This window comes from Candoia aspera, chromosome 6, assembly GCF_035149785.1.
Source record: "Candoia aspera isolate rCanAsp1 chromosome 6, rCanAsp1.hap2, whole genome shotgun sequence".
Taxonomy (NCBI): domain Eukaryota; kingdom Metazoa; phylum Chordata; class Lepidosauria; order Squamata; family Boidae; genus Candoia; species Candoia aspera.
In genome coordinates this window covers 70641314-70663584 of record NC_086158.1, presented here as the reverse complement: position 1 = coordinate 70663584, position 22271 = coordinate 70641314, and the positions used below count along the sequence as shown (strand labels likewise).

Genomic DNA, 22271 nt, shown 5'->3' with positions numbered 1-22271 from the left:
TGGAGTTGAAAGAGCTACGGCAGTATGCTTAGACTAGATGATTTTACTGAATGATACTCTTCCTGGATCATGTAGTGGGGGCAGCAAATGTACCATGGGCAGAAAGTCAGGCTGTACATTTTAAAAATAGACAACATAATTAAAATTGGTAGATGGATGAGAATGGCAGATATGAACAGGTAGAAGTCAGAAATTCTCTGTCAGAACAATTGCTGAGCAGAAAATTGTTGGAGATTGTAAAACCTGTCTATCTTTTAGATGGATTTTCAGGAGTCCAAAATTTGATTCTGAGCCTTTGGAGAACTGTACTATTATCTCTTCAGTTTTCAGTGTCTATTCCATAGTAGTGAATCAAAACTGGAGGTAAAAATCATAAAAAACAATCAACTGTCTATCAGCCCCATTAGGTAGAACAGACTAGAAATCACATCCACAGGAAGGCTAAAATTATTTTTATTGAGAAGGGTTATAATAACAGAATGTTACAAGTCTGATTATGTTGTACCCTTCCTTCTACTTACAGTTCAGTGAATTAAGGAGGAATCTGTCTGAGCTGCTTCCAAACATTATCTGGCTGTTGTGGACTTAAAATATGTTTTACCCCTTGTCACGTTGCAACAAAGCTGGCATATCATCCTCAAGATTATCTTCCTTACTCTCTAGACCAGTGTTTTTCAAACTCAGAAACTTTAAGATGTGTGGACTTCAACTCCCAGAATCCTCCAGCCAGCTCCCAAATCCTGGCTGCAAAATCCAGATAGTAACAACCAAGATAAAGAAAGCTCTTTGCTGTCCTCTGGTTATTCAAATGTTTAGCCCTAGTATTACATATCTCATTCAACATAATGGTACTGCTACAAAAAGAACTCTACTCCTAGCTGTTTTTTGTCCTCCTTGGTCTGCCTTCTGTTGCTTCTATTCTATTGTAATTCAACTGAAGCTGAACTAATGGAAGTTTTCCTGTCCATGTACCAGGCCAACGCCTTGATGCAGGTGTTACTCTTTGAGGCAGGACTTTCCTCATAGAATCTGAGAAAAACAAGCAATTTCTGTAGGCAATCTCTCCATTGCCTGACCCTTTGCCCCCCGCCCCTGTGCAGAGAGATTGGAGAAAAAGATTTCAAGAGAGTACTGTAAGCCATTTGCATAGCGCACCTGGCTCCCAGCCCCCATGCTACTGGCGCAATCGCATTGCTTTCAATGTGTAGAAGTGGAAACAGTTTACTTTCTTGCAATCCCTTTCTCTCCAATCAATCTGTTCTGCAAGGAGGGGAAAAAACTGAAAAAACCACAGGTCAGGCACAGGACAACATGTACTGACCTTAATAGTGATCATGTGACCAAGGGAAGCTGCAAAGGTCGTAAACGGGCCATAAAGTTATTTTTCAGCACTGTCGTAGCTTCAAATGGTTGCTGAATGAATGGTTGATAAGTGAGGACTACATGTATTTTTTTTAATATCTGCAAGTTAGTCCAAAGTGTTACTGTATGTAGATGGAAGCCGCAAAGATGGTTTATTCAGCGGCTCAAAATATGAAATTTTATTTTCCTTACATGTACTCATGTAAGTATGTGTTCATGCTTAGCTACTTACAGACATTTACATTCTTAGTAGTACTGTATAGAAATCTGCCTTCTGGGGATTTATTTCAGGGGCCTTTCTTTGAAGAGCTGAAAATATACACTTGAGATACAGGTGTTAACCATCATAGTGAACTTGTTTGTCATTTATTCTTTTAATTTTAGACACGCACCTTATACTACTTAGATCTTTTATTTAAGGAGCTTCAGTCAATGTTATGTATTCACATGGCTCTTCCAGTTCTTCACTTCGCTGAAGTCATTGCTCATGATGTTGTGGAAAGCAAAAGTCTGTCAGATCTCTACCGTCTTAGGTTTGTATTCATTACTCTCAAGTCAAGGTGAAACATTTCAATTTCCTTTCTTGCCATTGATAAATTTACGTTTCTGGGGTTTTTTTATGGTATAACATCTCAGACCATGTTATGTTTTACATTGTTCCAAAGCCCCTTAGATTATTAACTGCATGCTAGTAGAATATTTCTGCATTTGTTTAGAAACTTTTATGCTGAATATATACTCAGCATATAAGCTCATTTTGATGGTTTATAACCGTTATCACTCTGTAGGACCAGAAGCTGTTCAAAATATAGGTTGTCTTTTATGCATCTAAGACAATCCTATAGAACTTTCTTGGTTCATGGTGCTCCTAGTGGTTTCCAAACTATGCCTTGCAGTGAACTCACTAACTGTTCCCTTTATTAAGTAGTAAGTTCCTTGCAGCTATAAGCTATTAACTAGAAGTAAGCCACTTTGAAAATAGTGGAAATAAACATGTACTGTATAGGATTGTGGTGTAAGCCATCTTTATGTGAAACTGAACATAAAAACTACATTTATGAAATATCTATGTGAAATGAAACATGTTCATTTTTTTCTTCTTTGCATTTTTAATGTGAATTTTCTAAAGAGATTACAACTTGCATGAAACATACTATTTACTGAACATTTACAGAAAACAAATACCGAGACAGTTGTGCATAAAGTACAATACACTAGATAAAACAAAGCTCAAACTAACTTAGTTCATTTTTTCCTATTTCTCTAGAGAATAGATTGGGGCAGAGGTTATCTCCATACCAATTTACTCCCTGGAAAATACTTCTTTGGGCAAATTTCAACTTAAAATTAAAGTTGTAGAAGCATCTTGGCTCTCTTTCTCCCTCACAGTACAGCACACCTTCTTGCTCCTTTCTAATTTTCCAATTTTCCAATTTGGATTTTTAAAAGCCAAAGCATTTCTTCACCTGAAGAACACAGCAGTTGAGGGAATCTTTTCCTGCTGATGTGAGAAGAGCTTGTCTCATTCTGGAAGGCTGTTGGGAAGTTTGTGTATTCCATATCTGGGAAGCAAATGTCAATGTTGTAAATTCAGGGTGGCATCACAACGTACCTTGATTAAAAAAAGAAACTTAAAGTACTGCTCTGGATTCTATCAGAGATTAATCTTGTTGGCTTCTCCCAACACAAGAGAACTGAAAAGTAGCCTCAAGGTATTTAAAAGATTTAACTTGCTCTAGACATTCATATTTGTTGGCCATTATTTCGGACCTGCATCCAGCTATCATCTTGATTTTTTTTAATTAGAAGTAATAATCACCAGGCTATAGAGAAGAGTGTTAAACTCTTCTAGAGGCTGTCACTAGGAATCAAATCAAACATTGATTTAAGATCCACAGTCAAACACTAAGGTTCCTGGAGGGATGGGGAGGTAGTAGTTTACTTCACTTCAATATGTTGGTCTAAAACTGATCTATCTGAACCCTACTTGCTCCTCTGGCAGAACATTTTCCTGCATTAATCCATCTAATGGTTTCTAATACACACAACGTACCTGTAATTTACTGATCGCACTTTGTAAACCGAATGATAATTGATTGGATTAAATCCATCCCTTTTTCAAAAAAAAAAAAGATATTTGCAATAATAGATCAGCCCAGTCCTCTGGGATCTGAAAGAAGCAGTCTAGGAGAGTGAATAAGGTCACCAAACATGGGGCTTACCAATCAATGTTAATTTTCAAGAGTTCAGTGGAATCATATATCCCCAAATGGCCTTTCCATTTTTCAATTGCGAGATTAATTTAGAAATGTCAAAGGAGGATATTAGTGGCTGGTCATGAATACATTCTTGACTTAATTCAAAGATCAATATATTAGCTGAGTCATCACCAAAAATAGTTCAATAAATGCTTTTCCCAGACAGATAGTGCGAGTGTTCCCTCCGTATTAGGTAGCTTTTAGGGGTTAGCCATAAGATAACCCTTAGAGAACTCAGCTATAAATCTCCAGAAATCCAAAGAGCTTTGCTATTTAATGATTTGAATTAATCACTGTCAGCTGTATAATTGTGTTTCCTACTTTGATATATGTAAATGTAAATATAAATATAAATATAAATAAAAAACAGGCCTTAAATACTGCAATTAGTTTGGCTTTGATCCTGACATAATCAGAATTTCATACAATTAAACCATGAATTAGATTTTATAATAGTCCTGCTACTGTTCTTGCTTTTGAGAATGGAGCACTAGCATATGCTGAATATTAGGAATTGGTTCTGGATATACATGTATACCTTCTCATAACTCTTCTTATCTACAGGTAGTCTTTGTTTAATGACCACTTGTTCAGCGACTGTTTAAAGTTATGATGATGCTGAACAACTGGTACTTACGGCCAGTCCTCAAAGTTCTGGCCCTCCCAGCACCCCTGCAGTCACGTGATCGCAATCCAGGTGCTTGGCAACCGGCTTACACTTAAAACAGTTACAGTGTCCCACGGTCACATGATTGCCATTTGTGACCTTCCCTGCTGGCTTCCCACAGGCAAAATCAATGGGGAAGCCAGCAGGGAAGGCTGCAAGTCGCTCCGGTAAGTTACTCGCACTCGCTCCCTGTCAGGAGCCACCCCCGCCCCGAGGCGCTCATGCCATGCCACAGCAGCCACTTACCTGCCCACCGGTCTGCTTGTGAGCCTTCTGGGAATTGTGACTTTCTGCCGGCTTCCCCATTGACTTTGCTTGTTGGAAACTGACAGGAAGTTGCAAGGAGGTCCTCGCTTAACAACCCACAATCCTCACTTAACAACAGCAACAGGGACTGTTGGGATTGCCATTGCTAAGTGATGCAGTCACATGACACCACGCTTTATGACCACATCACTTAGCAACAGAAATTCTGGTCCTGATTACCGTTGTTAAGCAAGGACTACTTGTACTGTGGACAAGCACAACTAGAATTAGGTATAAAGTTAATTCATAAACTCTGATCATATAGCAAAGAAAACTCTTGCATTGACCTTAACTATTGTCAGGCCCAGCGCAGCTATGCAGAAAAAAATTATTAGGATCTGATCACTATTCAGTGGTAGATAAACATGCTATCAAAACAATGTGATCACTGAGAAAAGTGACCTCAGTTACCAGGTTATTTGAAACCACAATATAACCAATGCATTAATATTCATTCTGGATCCTTAGTCCCCATTCTGATCCTTATCAACCACTTCATGTAGAATTTGATCAAGCTTATTAGAAAGATGAGTTAATTACTACCCATGAAAGCTGATACCCTTAGACCAATAATGGCAACACAATCTGTATTGAGCAGTTGGCTATTGAAGTGATTAACCAAGGCACCTATTATAGAATTGAAATTGCCTACCAATATAGTTACAATATTACAATGTTTCAATCTATGATGCACTATTCAGGCTTATCCCAGATATAATTTACTTGAAATAGCAACATCTGTAGAGGGAGATAAGCATTTATGACTAAGTAGCTGCATTCTAAGTACAAAATTTGTGCCATCTCAAGCAAGTTGCATGAGGTAAACTTGCTACTTAATCCCTGATGTTTATTTGAGACGAGTCAGCAAGGCCTTTCCATACATGACTATGTCTAAAGTAGGTGCAACCTCAGACGAGTGAACTGTATTGCCTCTCAACTCAAAATTTCCTTATGCCCATGTCTTAGGTAAAATAATAGCATAATATTTAACACTAAATTTTAAAATGAGTGTTTTTAGGATATTTTGGCAGCATTTCAGGATACTGTATCAAGAAACTATTGTTGATCTTCCTGAAATCATTTAGCAGGCTATGGAAGGAGTTCCCCAGTTAGGGCTGCATCCAGTTCAGCGTTTCTATCTCCAAGATGATCTGAGAATAAACATTTCCATTACTGTGGAATGAGCAGCTAGCCAGCTGGTAGCTCCCTTCTTGTACAAGAGATAACAACTGGCACACCTGGCAGTAAGTTTTGTCTTTAGGCAGTAAGTTGGAAGCCCCACTTGCACAAAAATACCCATAAGCAACTCACATGGGGAAGGGCTCATCTCTTTTTTTGAGGATCTGCTTCTCTAGTGGGGGAATTTCTATTTGCTGGGTTTCATCTTTCCAAAAGCACTTATTTGCTCTGCTGTGTCTTATGAGTATCCTCATCCAAATATCTGGAGGATGCTAGACTGAGAAGACATCCGATAAATGTATCCATTTAGTGAGAGTCATCCCTGCAGTTAGGATGTTACAGTTAATCTAATTTAGACTCTTTATTGTGGAACAAATAATGTTTGAGATTACTTAGTGAGGGTTAGAGTCTCCCAGGTAATACATGGTTTTTACGTATGCCAAACCTATTCCTTTGGGAACTATAGTGTAGCTAACAAGTACTGCCCTTTCTGCTTTGGATGCTGAGCAATGATGGAAGGATGGTATGTGTAGCGGTAGAGATGAGCACTTGGAAGCTGCTTCTTCCATCTTCCATTGCTTTTTATGTGACAAAAGCACATGCAGAAACTCAAGTGTCGATGGGAGACCAGCCAAGGAAGAGGTAGCAGGTGAAAAAGCATTAAACATCTGCTTTTCCAGCCACCATTCTTCCCGTCCAATTGTATCCCCTGATATCATTGGAGAAGTTTCATCTGTGTTTCCCAGGCATGCAGAGATCACTAAGTATATGATTCTGGCTGTATGACCTAATGTTGAAATGTTTGAAAGTTTTGTGCCAAACTTGTTTCCAATTCATTGAAGGTCAAATTATATTGCTCCTTTTACAGCAGTGGTTGATCAATGCAACCTATTAAAAATATGAAGTCTAATTTAAATACAATTCTAAATGGATCTAGGAGTAATCCATTTTTCAATTAGGCCTGACTCACTGTTTCTGCAACTTCTCTTTCTGCTGCTTAAAAGCACTGTCAGTTGAGAACATTTTACCCTGAACTTGTTCTGATTGCAAATATCAGTTGCTCTTTCATGTGGGTTTGAACCAGATTTTTCTTTGTCAGTACATGTGTGTGTACTGTATGTTTGGATCTGAGTTTGCATGTGCGTGCATGTATGTATGTATTACTACATAAAGATGTGTCATTTGTTTTCACAGGCTTGCCAAAGTATGTTTAGATTTAAAAATGTATCAAGCAGCATCTTTCCATGAAAAGGCAGTGGGTGAAGTCTTTATTAATGAAAAGGAACAAGGAAGGTATGTAACAAAGGACATGATTCAGTGACAGGTTTGCATACATGCCAAATAACTATATGTCCCAGTCTAAAGCAGCCTGTATGGAGCACTCAGAGTGTTCCCGGAGTGCCTTTCCAAAACTTGTTGAAATCCCACTGACCAGCTGTTTTTCAGGAAGAAAAAGCTGAAGGGTGCAGGTAAATTGAAACTCCTGTTGCCCTGCTGAGCAGCTGAGTGACAGAATGTTTAAACTAATTAACAAGTATTCATGGATGCATACAGTACACTGGAAACAAGTATCAGAAAGGGGAGCCACAAGTGTAGTACCCAACTGTACCTTCTCTTTCTCTTTCATGTGATCCCAAAACTAATTGCAGTGACAAGTCTCATAAATACGTAGGCTGCTATGCTGGCATAACAAAGCTGAAGGGGTCCTCCATAATTGTTAATAGATTAATAAAAGGGGTTTTTTTTGTCTGTTAACCCATTACATTAATATTTTCTAGCAAATTGATTAAACCTTCTTTCCCTGTTTCAGATTTAGACAAGAGATTGCATTTAAAAATGAGAACGCCATAAAGGATAACCAAATGGAAAACAAAAATTTTGATTGGACAGCACCAGGCAATATGGATCAAAGTAAGAAGCTGTTTACCGCAAAAGATAAGGTAATCAATACTCATCTTGCATATATATGAAAGTTTCAAGGCAGTTCAACCCATTTTGCTGCCTGTATAGGACCTTATTGCTTTCAATAATAAAAAAGGCAAACAGTAAAACTAACTATACCTATACCTTGCTCTGTACCCTTGATTGAATTTGTAGTACATGATGTATAGTCTTAACATTATAATGAATGTTAATTTATAATCAATATTTTCAAATGTAGACATTTTTAAAAGAATAATTTCTGTAATAAATTATTTATAGATCCTGGAACTCAATGCAGTTACTGAAAAAGAATTAAATGGACTTTCTCTCCCCTACTTGTGGATAGACAAAGCTGAAGTCCTACTCCAGCTATGTTTATATCAACCAGCAAGATTATTACTCTCAGAAGCACACCAAGCAGCTCAGGTAACTTAATAAATTTTTTTTCCTCAAAAGTGCATGTCTCCAATTTTTTTTCTTTTGATTTGGCATTTCCAGAAAATATATTATATATCCTGTAACTATTCAGTAAGAGAAAAAACTGGGTAGTTTTGCAGTAGTAGGTACACAACTCTTGATCAGCAATAGCATAATGGTCAAAGACTCCCAGTGGCCTGTCCTTGTTTTCAGTTTATCAAATTACAGGGTTTTTAAAATTAAATTTTAATCATTTTGATAAGGTAAATAATAGAGCTGTATCTGCAGAGCATCCATTGCTTTCCAAATCAAGAGCTGAGTTGAGAGAAAACCACCTACAGTATGAGTTACAGTAAATAGAATATTCAAATTTCATTTTTGAATTTCCCAAAAAAAAACCCCATATGTATCTATTAAAAGAGCAGTGTCAACCCCCTGAGATTTGACTTGCTCTGACCATGCCAGCTTTTCAGTGTGGCCCTGAGATGTTGCAGCTTTTGTTATGCGTATTGCTGTCAATGACCATTTAGGATCTTTCTTCCTGTCCATCTGCTTAAATTGAGAAAAGCTTCTTAAACTAGGTGAGGGAACATTGTTTGTTTACCCAGACCCTAATACCTTGGAAGTTGCAACAGAGGAGTAAAAAGAACGGTCTTGGGAGATGAACGACTTCAGAGTTCTCTGTACCCCTTTTTCCTGATACAGGAGGATGACTTAGGCCATTCCTGATCTTATAAAACGTTTTGGAACAGATTATGCAATGTAATCCTCCTGCAGCTGTAGGAGAGGACATCCAATGCTTTCTCCCCAGTGAAAGGCAACTGTGAGAACAAGAGGGAGTTGTGCTCCTAGCACAGCAGCACTATGAATGGAATTTAACCCAGTCATCCAGCAACAATAGAGCAAGGAGCAGAGGTGGCATTTTGCCAGATCAGTGAGACCAAAAGGTTTCAGAAATGAGCTTTGTGGAAGACACATAAAGACACATGTCGGTTCAACTGAACAAAGCTAGTCAAGAAAGTGAGCTTTTTCACTGACTATACCACCAGCAAGGTACAGGTTATGAATCTCAGGTTGCACATTTTATAGCCTGTGACTTTGGTTTTTTTTAATGTTTTTGTATGCTTGTAACTGTTCAGAGTTGCTGTAGCAAATTGGGCAGCCATACAAATTAACTAGATATAAAGAAATACATACATAACTAATTTTAAACATTCAGATCTTTAAGATCTTTCAATAAACATTAAAAATTAAGAACTTCATTTGAATTAAAGGATTACTTAAAGCTGCAGCAACTGAACTTGCCATCTTCTTTCATAAAAAATGGTAAAGACTCCCTTGAGTCAAGCCTGACTTTTAGCAACTATTATTCGAATGATTCAAATGTGAACCCTCGGTTTAAAAACTAAGCAAAATATTGAGCAAGGGAATCTAGTAGTTATAGTGCAGTACAGAGGTAAGCCCCAATGAATTCAGTGAGACTTACTTCCAGGTAAAAGTATTGCAGCTTAAGTTCAGTTTTGAGAGGTTTGCCTTTTTGCGAATCAAGATTCAGAAAGCAAATTCTGTGATGAAGTAGCTTAAGCAAACGTTCTCCATTTCCTGCTAATTAAATTAATTGAAATTATTCTGGAAAGGTTTTCCCATGTCATATATAATAGAAACTTGGAGGATATGTTCTGAAATCTGTTTTTTACAGTATATAAGGAGCCTGAATGGAATGGAATGGAATGTTCTGGCATATTATTGATCATGATGTTCCAACTTATGTTAAGAAAACATAATCTTTTCTTTTTAGGAAATGAATGATCCATCTGCTGTATCACGATGCCTTTATCTTCTAGCTGTACTAGCTAATTTAGAAAAAAACCATGGGCAAGCTAAGGTGCTGCTTGAAAAGGCCCGCTTGATAGGTGGAAATGAACAATTTTGGCACAATAGCACTTTTTCTCTCACAGATGCAATTTTAGGAGATGACCAGGAAGTAAATGAAAAAATGGTAAGTAAACCGTCTATTCATTTATCTAATTGAAATATCTAGTAGTACATTAAATATAGATTTTATAGTTGAATAGATCACCCTTTTAATATTAGCTATCAATACAGGTAGTCCTCTTTTAGCGACTGTGATTGGTTCCAGCAAAGCAGTCATTAAATGAAAATCATGTGACCACAACTGTGCTTACGATTTTACTTCAGCTTTCCTTTGCTGAACAGCATCAGAAGGATACAACCCCAAACAGCCAGGTGAGCCCAAATGGCAGGAAATGTTTTGGGAACTCAACTCACGAGGAAGCCGGGTAAAAGAGCAAATATAACAGACCTTTTCCCTTACTCCCCTGCCCTTTGGAATGTTCACTCTGGCACTGAGATAATAAACAAGAAGGGAATTCATGTTTGTATTTATATTCATTGGAGAGGAAGGTATTTCAAGAGAGTAAGCAGGTACACAATGGGGAATACACATTGAAAGGAATGCACTAGTGCTGGCTGTTTGCCTAGTGCGCTCCCTGCTTTTGACCCTGGAGCCACTTAGAGGCAAACAAAAGCCTTTAGCTTGAAACTGATTAGGGTCTTGTCAGTTATAAGCAGCAGCTGACAGCTAGGTTCTAATCCACTAATTAAGGTCACAGAGCTGAGCTTGTTAACTTGCAGTTAGCACTTTTTGGGGAAGCTCTGCTCTGTGAAGAAAAGCAGCTCAGGGACAGATAGCTTGTTTAAGCAATCTCTCCGTCCTGTGAGGGGGTAAAAAAGGAAAAAAAAAACAGGTCAGGCACAGGACAACGTGATACCATACTCACTGACTGTAATGGCAAACACGTGACAGAGAGAGAGAGAGAGAGACGCTGCAACAGTCATACATGCCGCCATTGGTTGCGAAGTTGCTTTTTCATCACCATTGTAACTGCGAATAGTTGCTGTCCAAAGCTGTCACTAAACAAGGACTGCCTGTATATATTTTTCCCTGCATTTTTTCTGTTTATGTCTAGCAAACAATATTGTATAAGTGAATATTTTTAGAACAGTGTAAATTGCAGTGAAATTCAGGATTTATTCCACCAGCAGCAAGAAATATTCGGTAATGTTAGAAAAAAGAAAAAATCAATATAATTTTCATGATTTTGTTAATCTATTAGATTTTTTGAAACACTGCAATTTGTGACTCCCAGTGTAATTTCCATGTAATTACTAAAATTTTGCATATAATTTTATTTCCTGTATTTACCCAAAACAAAGATTATCTTAAGGATAATTGCCCCAAAAGGAGCGGTAGATGGGGGGGGGGAAATTAGTACAAAGAAAAGCCGTACAATGCCCATCTTCCCCAGTTTATTAATCTAAATCCTTGTTGCCATTTCCAGGTGCAACCAGTCCTAACCAGTCCTTTGCCCAATAAATGTGCACACAAGTGCATTTGAAGCCATACTTCCCCCTGAGAAAGAAGGCAGTGCCAAAAACAAAAAGTAAAAATATTACTAATTTTGTTCCCTGTAATATTAGGTGCTCAATTAATAAAATTAATTGATCCATATATGTACATGCCAACTATTCTCTCTCCCACCCTTTGGTGAGGGGAAGGGCCTCATTACAGGTAGTCCTTCACTTACATCCATTTGTTCATTGACCATTCAGAGTTATGATGGCACTGAGAAAGATGGGCGTACAACCCGTCCTCAAAGTTCCAGCCATCGCAGCACCCTGTGGTCATGCGATTGTGATCCAGGTGCTTGGGTGCCTGGCTCATGATTATGACATTGCAGGGAGCCACAATCATGTGATTGCCATTTGCTACCTTCCCTGCCAGTTTCCTACAAGCAAAGCCAATGGGGAAGCTGGCAGGGAAGGTTACAAGTTGCTCTGGTAAGTCAGTCCCGCTTTTTCTCCCACCTGCAGCAATCCCCACCCACATTCTGTGGCCTGTGCCAGCCCTCCCAGTCCCTCCCCCAGCCTCCCACACCCCCCTGCACTTCTTACCTGGTACTCCTGCCTCTTCCCACCTAATGACCCACACATCTTGGGGTTACGATGGCAGCCAGGACTGCCTGGGATTGCTGTTGCTAAGCAATGTGGTCACGTGATGTCATTCTTTACAACCACATTGTTTAGCGACAGCAGTCCTGTTCCCAATGGCTGTCATAACCCTAGGGCTACCTGTAGATTATCTTAAGGTCTAGGTAGATATATATGGTAAAAGGTGCTGGTCCTAAGCCATTTAAGGCTTGAAAGGTCAAATCCAGCACTTTGAACTGGATCCAGAAGCGGCATAAGCTTCACTCGTTCTTTTCAGCAGTGATGTCTGCAGCAGTTTGCACCTCGTACTAATTCCTTTTTTTCTTCTATTCTTGTTTGTGATTAAGAGGATTCACACTACCACCCACTTTCCTATTGGGTAAATACAGTATTTAATAAGCTTAATTGAGGGTAATCCATTTATACCATCAGTCTTCATGTAGCCTTTGTAAAATATAGCTTTTATGCAGTTTATCCTGAAATACATAGTTAGTATTTTTGACAATCTGTTTTATCATAGATACAGGCTTGCCATTTTCTGCAAAAAAACATAAATATCTTGAGGCCATTATTGATGGAAAGACCCAACAGAGAATCTGAAGTGGGGTTTATAATTGCATGCTTTGAAGCTAGGTAATTATCACAAGTTAACATTGTACTGTAGCTTGGGTTTATTTTTATAGTCAAGTAATAGCACAATCCACCACATGCCTCTTCAGAAATAACATTGCAGCCTCACTAATCTATTAATCTAGTTTAATAAGGCCATAGGTAAAGGTAAAGGTTTCCCTTGACGTAAAGTCCAGTCGAGTCCGACTCTAGGGGGCGGTGCTCATCTCCGTTTCTAAGCCTTGGAGCCGGCTTTGTCATAGACACTTCCGGGTCATGTGGCCGGCATGACGACTCGGAACGCCGTTACCTTCCCGCCGAAGCGGTACCTATTGATCTACTCACATTGGCATGTTTTCGAACTGCTAGGTGAGCAGGAGCTGGGATTAACAACGGGAGCTCACCCCGCCGCGCGGTTTCAAACCGCCAACCTTCCGATCGACAGCTCAGCGGTTTAACCCGCAGCGCCACCGCATCCCTACTAAGGCCATACATACTATGAAAATGATCCAGGAGTTTTTTAGGTCTTGTGTGAACAGAGCAGCTCTCTGCTTTTCATTAAAGCAATCCAACTTTTTCAGAATTCTACACAGGTCTAGAAAAAAGATTCCACTGCTTTAAGGAGACAGTGCCATGTTACTCTTAAAGCAGTAGCATCTGGTTTGAAGAAGTATCTTTTTAGACCCTTCCTAAATTATAATAAGGAAGGATGGTGCTCGCTTCAAATCCAGCCACCAGCACCTGGGGTGGGTGGGTGGAAAAGATAAGATGGCAGTTGCAGCAGTGCAAGTAAAGGCCTGCCCCTTCTGTACACTGCAAGTCAGTTTTGTTTTTTTTAATTACTGGTGCCTGTCTGGACTAAGCCCTGTAATTTCTTGGCAAGTTTTCAGAAGTGGTTTGCCATTATCTTCTTCCTAGGCCTGAGAGAAAGTGAATGGCCTGAGGTCACCCAGCTGGCTTTGTGCCTAAGGCAGGGCTAGAACTCACGGTTTCCTGATTTCCAGCCTGATGGCTTACCCACTACACCAAACTGGCTCTCTCCTTTGTACATACAGTATGTATAAAGGGGAAGGACTTTGGCTGTGCTGCCGTGACCACTGTCTTACCTCTTTTGATCTCCCAAGAGATTGTGATGATTGCCTTAATTCCAATAAAACTCCCAGACTCAGAATCTTGATTCAGGCTGTTGGTTTATTTAGAAAAGAGTGCAAACAGGTAAAAAGCTGAGAATGAGGAAAGCGCGCCTAAACTCAAACTAAATAGTATTGTTACAAACATCAGCCCACCCCTCCTTCGCATACAGTACACCCCACATTCCCAGGTGCTCCTAACGAGCTCTGCTGATCAACGGGCAAAAAGACCTTGACATTTCAGAGATAGCCGAAACACATTCCTCCCTGGCACAGTCCAGCACGTCTCCTGTACAAGGCTCTCAGCAGCACCCACCCAGCCAGCACACGCATCAGCACCATGGCAAGCGAACCGTTAACGATGTAGCAACACCGGAACGGTGAACACGACAGAGATGCTGTGAGGCGCAGTGACAATTTCTTCCACAACACAGGCCATGCTGCAGAGAAAGCAGAATTAATTGTTCATGGAATGAGGTTTCCACTGAGATCTACTGTAGATGGCCCTACCCTGCTGGTATTTCAAAGGGCCTTGAAGACCTGAGTCTTCGCCTAGGCCTCTGTAGAGGGTGATTGAAGCTCCGTTCTGGGTAGTATAGGTCTGCCTTTGGTTGTTGCCTGGCTTTCACCATCATTTGTTCCTTGTTTTTATTATTGTATTGTTTTAGTCTCTGTGTTCTTGTTTGTGAACTGCCCAGAGTTGCTGGGAGTCTGGCAGTGTAAAAATTTAATAAATAAATATCAAACAAACCTATGGCAGGGGCCTCACAAATGACCAAAGAGCGGGAAGTTGGCAGTCCCCACATATATACAGACACACACACACCACCTTTTACAAGCAAGCTGAAATTTATCCTTTACCAGTGAATGTAAAATTAGATTTTTCTGTTTTACTAATTTGTTGTTCTAATTAATTAATTAAATGTTAGTCAAGGAGCTTTTGTGATAGCAATAAGAATCACTGCTTAAATATATATGCTACTTTGGAGGAAATCTCTGACCATTTGTTGTTCATATACTCTTCTGTGCAGGAAAGCGTATATTCAGATAGATTTGGTTAAATATCTCATTAATACTAGCCTTTTTTCTGCTGAGCTGTCAAGCATGTTGCTGGAATCCTATGATAAATTAATTTACATAGAGAAGGTCTTCCTTTCTTATGGATATAAAGATCACAGTGCTGAAGCACTGATGGCATGTGCAAATATTCACAGGTAAGTTCTCAAATAGAATGTTTTGTAACTACCTACATGCATATAGACCATGATGCTATTCCTTTTTTGAGATAAACAACACGCAGAATGCAGGAAAGCGTAGGAAAGCGTCAAAGAAATTAAAGGCATGAGGTAAGAAAAAGAAAGGGAAACCCTGCAAGCACCATTCAGGTTACTTCTTGAAGCCTTTCTATCCTTGCAAACCGTCTTTGCCTCTGTTTATATACTTCAGACATTGCCTTCTGTTCTTTAAAATTCTCATTTCTCTCTTTTTGAGGATCTTATCAATTCTATCCAGTCATGGTTTACTTGATCTTCCCCTTCCTTTCGACCCATTCACTCTTTCTTCATGTATTTGTTTTATAATTCAGTCCTCATTCATTCTCTCTCTGTGCGTCAATGTACTTCTTTCAAACTGGTCATCCACATTTATACTCAGTGCACATTCATTCAGCATCTATCCATTGTTGTGTCTCTCACTTCTTGTTTTAAAACATATATTTCTTAGGTATTCCATTGTATTGCCAAGTGCTGGCCAGGTGCCAGACAATTGGTTCTTTTTAGGATCCAGAGACACTGAACACACCAGTAAGTAAGGAGATTTTAAGCTTTATTGTTAACTTTAGCAGAGAGATTAAACAGAAACCTAAAAGCATAACATATAAAAGCACAACATACCAAGCAAGATGATGACCAGTCTCCCTTCAGCTATCAGGATCCCCAGTGAAATGACAGCGGAGAGACTCCAAGATGGCCAAGATACATTTTTTCCTAAACCTTTTAATGCTATATCATTGCCAGATGCTAAATATCCTTTCTGTTTAAAATATGTATTACTTTTCTTACAGGATACTTGGTAAACATACTGAACTTGCTGCAGACAAGCAAAGTCATTACTTGGGTGCATATAAATTAGCACAAAATGCAGTATCCCAAATGGAACAGCTTTTTCAACATATTAATAATATACTTCCAGTTAATGAGGTGAATATGATGTTTATGTATGTTACAGTCAGTATCCACCATGTGGAGACTATTGTCAGTTAGATGGAAGTATTAAACTATCTCAGAAATACAGAACAGTGCAGATATAAACTGAAAGTGTGACAGGTCTTCAGTCCCAAGTCCAGCTGAAACAGTCCCCAATTCAATTTGAGGCCCAAATGCTAATTTTGACCGTAAATCCGACTCTTCCCCTGATAAGAATTGGAAATCAACAAACAGAATCTTTTTTCCCCCTCAACATAATTGGATGAAGTTTATGAAACAGAATCATCTTGTTTGAAATTAATATGAAATTTCAAACCAAATACCACATTTTGATTTTGGGAGGTGGGCTATTAGCAAATTGCCTTATCTGGAAAGATCAAGGTCACTAGTTTTCAAATTAATTCATCAGGGTTTCTGCTTCTCTGCTTGTACAAGCCTGTGTTATGAAATGAGATGGCATAGAAGGAACAGGATCTAAAAAAAATGCAGACTTTCCAAAGAATACCAGCACTGATTCTTGCAGAAATAAGTCTGCTTAACCTTCTCCACCCCCACCCCCTTCCCCCCATGGTATATTTTGGTATGAGATAAATAGATAAACATTTTATATATGTGTGTATGTATGTATGTATGGCAAGACATTAAGAAGAAGACATAGCCTAGAAAGTTACAGTGAGTCAAAAAAGGTAAAGCTTCTTTTAGATTTTCTTCTCAGTTGTCACCAAAAGCACAGATGATGAAGAAGTATAGAGTGGCGAAAGCAGGAATCCTTAAACGTCTACCATTTTTCCAAACAACTACCTAATTCTACATCTGTTCAAGCTCCATAGCTCCCTCAAGCCTCTTTTATTAGTCCTGCTTCTGGGACAGAAATCAAGCTAAAACAATTAAACCCTAAAAGAATTCAGCAATTTATTAAATCCTGCCCTGTGGATAGAGAGCCCTTGATGAAAAAATTATACATACAGTTTAATTGTTTTAGTGCAATTTTTGCAAAAGTTTTAGTGCATATATAGGCTATCAATCAAACATTCTGCCTCCTCTCCCTCTCCTTCCTGGAGTTTCTTTCTCAAGAGTCCAAAGAAAAATGTATCAATTTTTACAGACGTACTATGCAGGTTCATGCAACGTGCAAAGTCAAAATATGGTTTCTGTTGTTTGAGTTAGCATGTACTGTATCACTGCAACACTATCAGGTTCATAAACAGAATTTGTGTGTCAGCTCATATTTGATTTAGTCTACTTCAGTATATATCTGTCTCCTGAATCTATCCAAATCTGTCTAATTCAGTTGAGGATTCAGCTAAATCTGAAGTATACCCAGGTTATAAGCAGTGAATATATACAACCATCAGTGAACTTTTATCAACATTCAGTATGGGAGCCCTTTAACTCTGGAATTTGCATGCCAAACTTCTTGTGAAACTCCAAGAAATTTTAACATTATATATGTATATGTAATATATGTTAATAAATATCTATCTAAAAGCATGTACACTTTGTTCTCCATATTCCATTTTGCAGCTGTTTTCTCTTTTTATATTTAGTAGATCTGTGCTTCTCACTGTATGAGGGTAACCAACTTGTCAAAAACCAGAGTAGGAAGTCAGTGGCTGAAAGGGGACATGGTAGTCATGGTTTTCTTTGTCCCATATTTCTCTCCTATATTTACCTGGACATTTTCTGCAATTATGGAAACTGAAACCCAGATTGTTTTTTAATGTTTCTTTTCCATTTTCAGTATAATTATTTTTTATTTCAGACTAGAAATATAAATACACCTTTAATGAGAAGACTTGCAAACATGAAGGTGAACTTCATAGAAATCATTTTGGATATTTTTGTTCTTATCAATATTGAAAAGAAGAAAAAAGAAGCTAGATCAGACCAAATTGAGCAAATTATTGAGGATTTTGTAAGGTTTACGCCTGACCCTTCTTCAGTTGAACAGGTGTGTGCTTGTGCAATACATTCATAATTAATCTCTTCTGCATACAATCTACTGTATATAGAAATCATTATTGTCATGGAAGTCTCATTGAAAACATCAGCAAAGCACTTTTAGGTACTTTTTATGGAAAATCTAATAGGTTGTATCCAGATACAGGTAACTGCATAATGCAGATAGGAATAGATTTTCCCATTCTTCCTCACCACAGTAGTCCTTCCACCCTTTAAAAAGAGTACCTCAGGGAATTCTGAGGACTAAGGTAGATTGAGTGGGAAAAGATAAAAATATGAACTTGCTATTCAGCCTGCAATATCATCCTAGTCTATGTAACTATTTCAAAATTGGTTACAAATAGGTAATAGATGGGTTACAAATAGCCAATTACTAATTTAATGTACATACATACAAACATTCAATTTATTACATACAATTTATTGCAATAAATGAAATATTACCAGTTTGAAAAATTGTGGCCAGGTTATCTCTGTCTCAGAAAATACACTCAATTTATTTGGGGAAAAAACCCTCTGTATCACGGGAATCTCTTCAACCTTTAAAGACCAGCAAGAAACAGAACTACCAACCTGATATTTCTGAAAGAGCAGAATGCCCCTTGGAGACTTCTGAACAACCTCACTCAGTGATTTTAGGCTGATAGTATAAAAATAGTATCTTATGTAAAACTCATAATATAATTGCTCATCGAGTATGGCAGCAATCTGTAGTCACTATCCACAGTAAATAGCTATTTGGGTAGGAAACTCCCAGTTCCCATCCTGGATGGCTGGTCTAGGAACATACCTGAGTTGACAGTATCAAACTCTGCTGGGTGCACCAGAGAACTGAGTTTACTTCTCTGTTCCTTCTCCCAGCATTGGTCACTCTCAAAGTGACCAAAGCAATTTATAAAACCAGGGCTGGAACTATACTGAAGTTAACAAGTATGTGATATAATCTAGCCATGATACAATATCCTAGTTTAAACTCCTTGCTGAAAACAAGTATATGGCAAGTGCTAAATACTAGTTGATGTAAGAGGACCCAGAGGTTTTCAGGAATGACTCTCTTGCATAATTTTTGTAGCAGTACTTCAGGAATCAGTTCCTAAAGCACTGATTTATTTCTATTTTTGGTAATATTGTTGAATGCAAGCACTTTTTAAACAGATTTTAACTTTTTTGACATTCTTAACAGTTCTTTTATTTTATATTCTCTGGATTCTTAACAGGCCTGGATAATCCTTGGGCAAACGATTGGTCATAATGCCCAGGCTCAACTTACAAGCCTACAGAGTCTTTATTGTGGTTGTCCTGACATCAAAGCCAAGTACTTCTATCTCTCTGGGAGGAGTCTACATTTCCTAGCTAATCGTATAGACCCTTTTAGTTTGGATATTCACTGGTGTGAAAATGCAATAGTAAGGCATAGTTTATGCAATTTAATTAAAGTTCTTTAAATCTCTCTTGTTTGATTATGTGGTTGCATTGTTTCCAAATAGATTTCATTAGCCATTTTTAGTGCAGGTTTATGATGATAGATTGTTGTTGTTTTTTTAATCGTATGGCATAGCAGTTTGGTGTTCATGCTGCTTTTTCTTGCTGGGAAATCCTTGTGAGGTCCAGCAGCCAGATGTGTAGATTATTTAGCCGTGACAAGTCACGTTGCCCGGGGTACACCACAAGGAGGCTAGTCTACATTGCATCAAGTTGGGCTGGGAGAAAGTGACTGGCCCAAGGTCACCCAGCCAGCTTTCATGCCTAAGGCGGGACTAGAACTCACAGACTCCTGGTTTCTAGCCCAGGTGTAAGACCTACAACAAAATGTTGTCATATGCAGTGATACTCAGGATTCTAGCAGTCCCATCCAATCTTCTCAGCTTTGTTCTTTCCAGCAACCAGCATCTTCTGACTTCTAAAGCAGAGGGGCAAGGGTTTGATCACATGATCACATCAGCAGCTTGACTTTTTGATACTACCTTCCCCACAGATGCCTCTAAGCATACTCAGTCCATTCTAGGCAGTTTTTTAAGGATAAGTTTTTCTTCTTTTTCCCTTAAATATTTTTTGTTCTTCAGCAAGTCTCAAAGTTCTTTAGAGTCCACTGATACTGCTACCTTTTCTGTTTGGGCAGTGAGCAACAAAACTTCACTCCTGAATATTATTCTTGTTGATTACCTCTGTGTGTATATTTTGAGAGAACAGAATGAGAAAAACTGATAAGCTGGACAAAGTAAAAAGTAATACAAAGGCATTCCAGGGGCAGAATTTTCAATGATTAGCATCTTCAGTTATTCCTCTTTGCATCTGCTTAGCTTTGTGGCTGGTGAAGGAAAAAATGGCTTTTACTTCATTGTTGATTTTTACAGTTGTGAATCTTATTTGCCAAGAGTTACTGAACAATTTGCACTGTTCAGAGAAGGATTTAGAGTAACGAAATTACTCCAGTATTAGAATGAAACAAATCCTTTCTTTTAACACTGTTTTGATCTCTTGTGCTGAAAGATAAGGAAATGCTTTAAATCCTCTTTTAAATATATTGTTTCTGAAAGATGTGCAGAAAGAAAAAGCTAGAAAATAACATAATTGGCCACCTAGGTCAACATAACACAGAGATTGTTCATCTATTATTTATTTATTTATTTTTCAAATTTCATCACCGCCCATCTCCCTCAAAAGAGGGACTCTGGGTGGTTATGTTTGGGTTCATTCATTCATCAAAAGTACTATGGGTTTGCATTATGCTTGAACAATAATTCTATTGTTATATTTATTCAGGATATAATATGAGCTAAAGCAAATGTAATAGTACTCTACCATTATAGAAATCTTTGCTGTTGATACAAGCAATCCCAAGTTTGTATCAGCTGCCCCTCCTCTTTCTAAGGCAAATGATCTGTGGGTATATTTTTGAGAATATTTGGTGTGGACTGATGCAGTATGCTCACTTCTCATCTCTCATATTTAAATGCTCATGAAAGACTCTGTGCTTGTAGCACTGTGTGTTTTCAACCTTGCATTGGGCTGCATGCTTTTCTAAAGCAAATACATTTCCATTTGACTGTGGTTCTTTTATATAATTGTGATGTACAATTAGGTGGTGGCTAAAGTTAATTCTGAGAAATCTCCAACGCCAGAAGCAGAAACAACAGATGAAAATAATGAAGCACCAAATCCTCAGTTGCAACTTACTAAAAAACAGCTTGATGACTACAGGAAAAAAGCCAGTGAATTAAGGGTATGTTTATGTATAATATGCACAGGGTAATTTAAATTGGGACATATCATGACACATTTCAGCTGTGTTGGGACTACAGTACACAGCATTTCTTCAGCTATGCTGGTTTGCAGTTCTGGGAGCTGCAGCCAACTATATCTAAAGTGTGCCAGGTTCAAGGAAGGAGACTTAACCTGTTGAATATTTTATAGTAACAATTAAAATTAAACACCTAAAATAATTAATTTAAAAGAAAGGAAGTTGAACAGTCAGAAAGACAAGCTATTAAAAAAAATGGGAATCTTTTCTTACATGCTTTTAGGCCTTTCCTGCTCCTTTCCCTGTTTATTTAATCTATTCTTTGCCAAAATAGTTCTTTGTGAGACAATAGTGAGACAAAAATCTGAATAGCTTGTATTTTTCCTCCAAAATACTTTGAGACAGCAAGAAATGGTAGATTCAATAGTAACTGCTGGGGGGGCGGTCAGGTGGCCAAGTGGAACTATCTATTTCTTCCCAAAGTTATTCAGATGGATTTAGATATGGAGTTATGGAAGGAAAGATGATTTGGTCTGTATGTGTTGGTGATAAACTGTGCCACCTGATGTTGCATGTGATATCTGAGGTCACATCACAACAAGTATCCACACATACAGTGCACTATTAATATTGAGGAAGCAGTTTGGCTTTGATGCAAACTCAAACCCTGATGGTGTAGATCTCATGCAGAAACAGATTAATGTCTTTTAGAAACATTTAAAAAAGAAATCCTTTAAGGATAGCTAATTCTTCAACAATATGAGGAACATGTGAGAGTGAAGCATGACTGCCCTTTTTATTAAGAATTTACCAGTCTTCAGGAAGTCAGTCATATGCCTATGGCTTCTATATAGGCACATGATCTCCTGATTTTGTTTGGGTATACGCGGAAAAGAGGAATTCTATGGAAAACATGGCTTACCACAGATATTAGTAGTTCCTGAAATGAGAAATAGATGGAGAGATGTGGGTTGAGAATTTATAACTAAGGAACTCAATCAT

At 38.3% G+C, this 22271-nt stretch overlaps 1 protein-coding gene across 1 annotated transcript in view; it reads left to right on the top strand.

Annotated features, from left to right (window-relative positions):
- The window catches only part of CFAP46 (cilia and flagella associated protein 46), a 95809-nt gene that overhangs the window by 45994 nt on the left and 27544 nt on the right, over nt 1-22271 (top strand). The window contains exons 33-43 of the mRNA XM_063306572.1: nt 1747-1895; nt 6967-7065; nt 7583-7712; nt 7975-8121; nt 9911-10111; nt 12650-12756; nt 14894-15076; nt 15925-16060; nt 17829-18017; nt 19246-19434; nt 21111-21251. Coding sequence (XP_063162642.1) covers nt 1747-1895; nt 6967-7065; nt 7583-7712; nt 7975-8121; nt 9911-10111; nt 12650-12756; nt 14894-15076; nt 15925-16060; nt 17829-18017; nt 19246-19434; nt 21111-21251 — 1671 coding nt within the window. The remainder of the gene's footprint in view (nt 1-1746; nt 1896-6966; nt 7066-7582; nt 7713-7974; nt 8122-9910; nt 10112-12649; nt 12757-14893; nt 15077-15924; nt 16061-17828; nt 18018-19245; nt 19435-21110; nt 21252-22271) is intronic.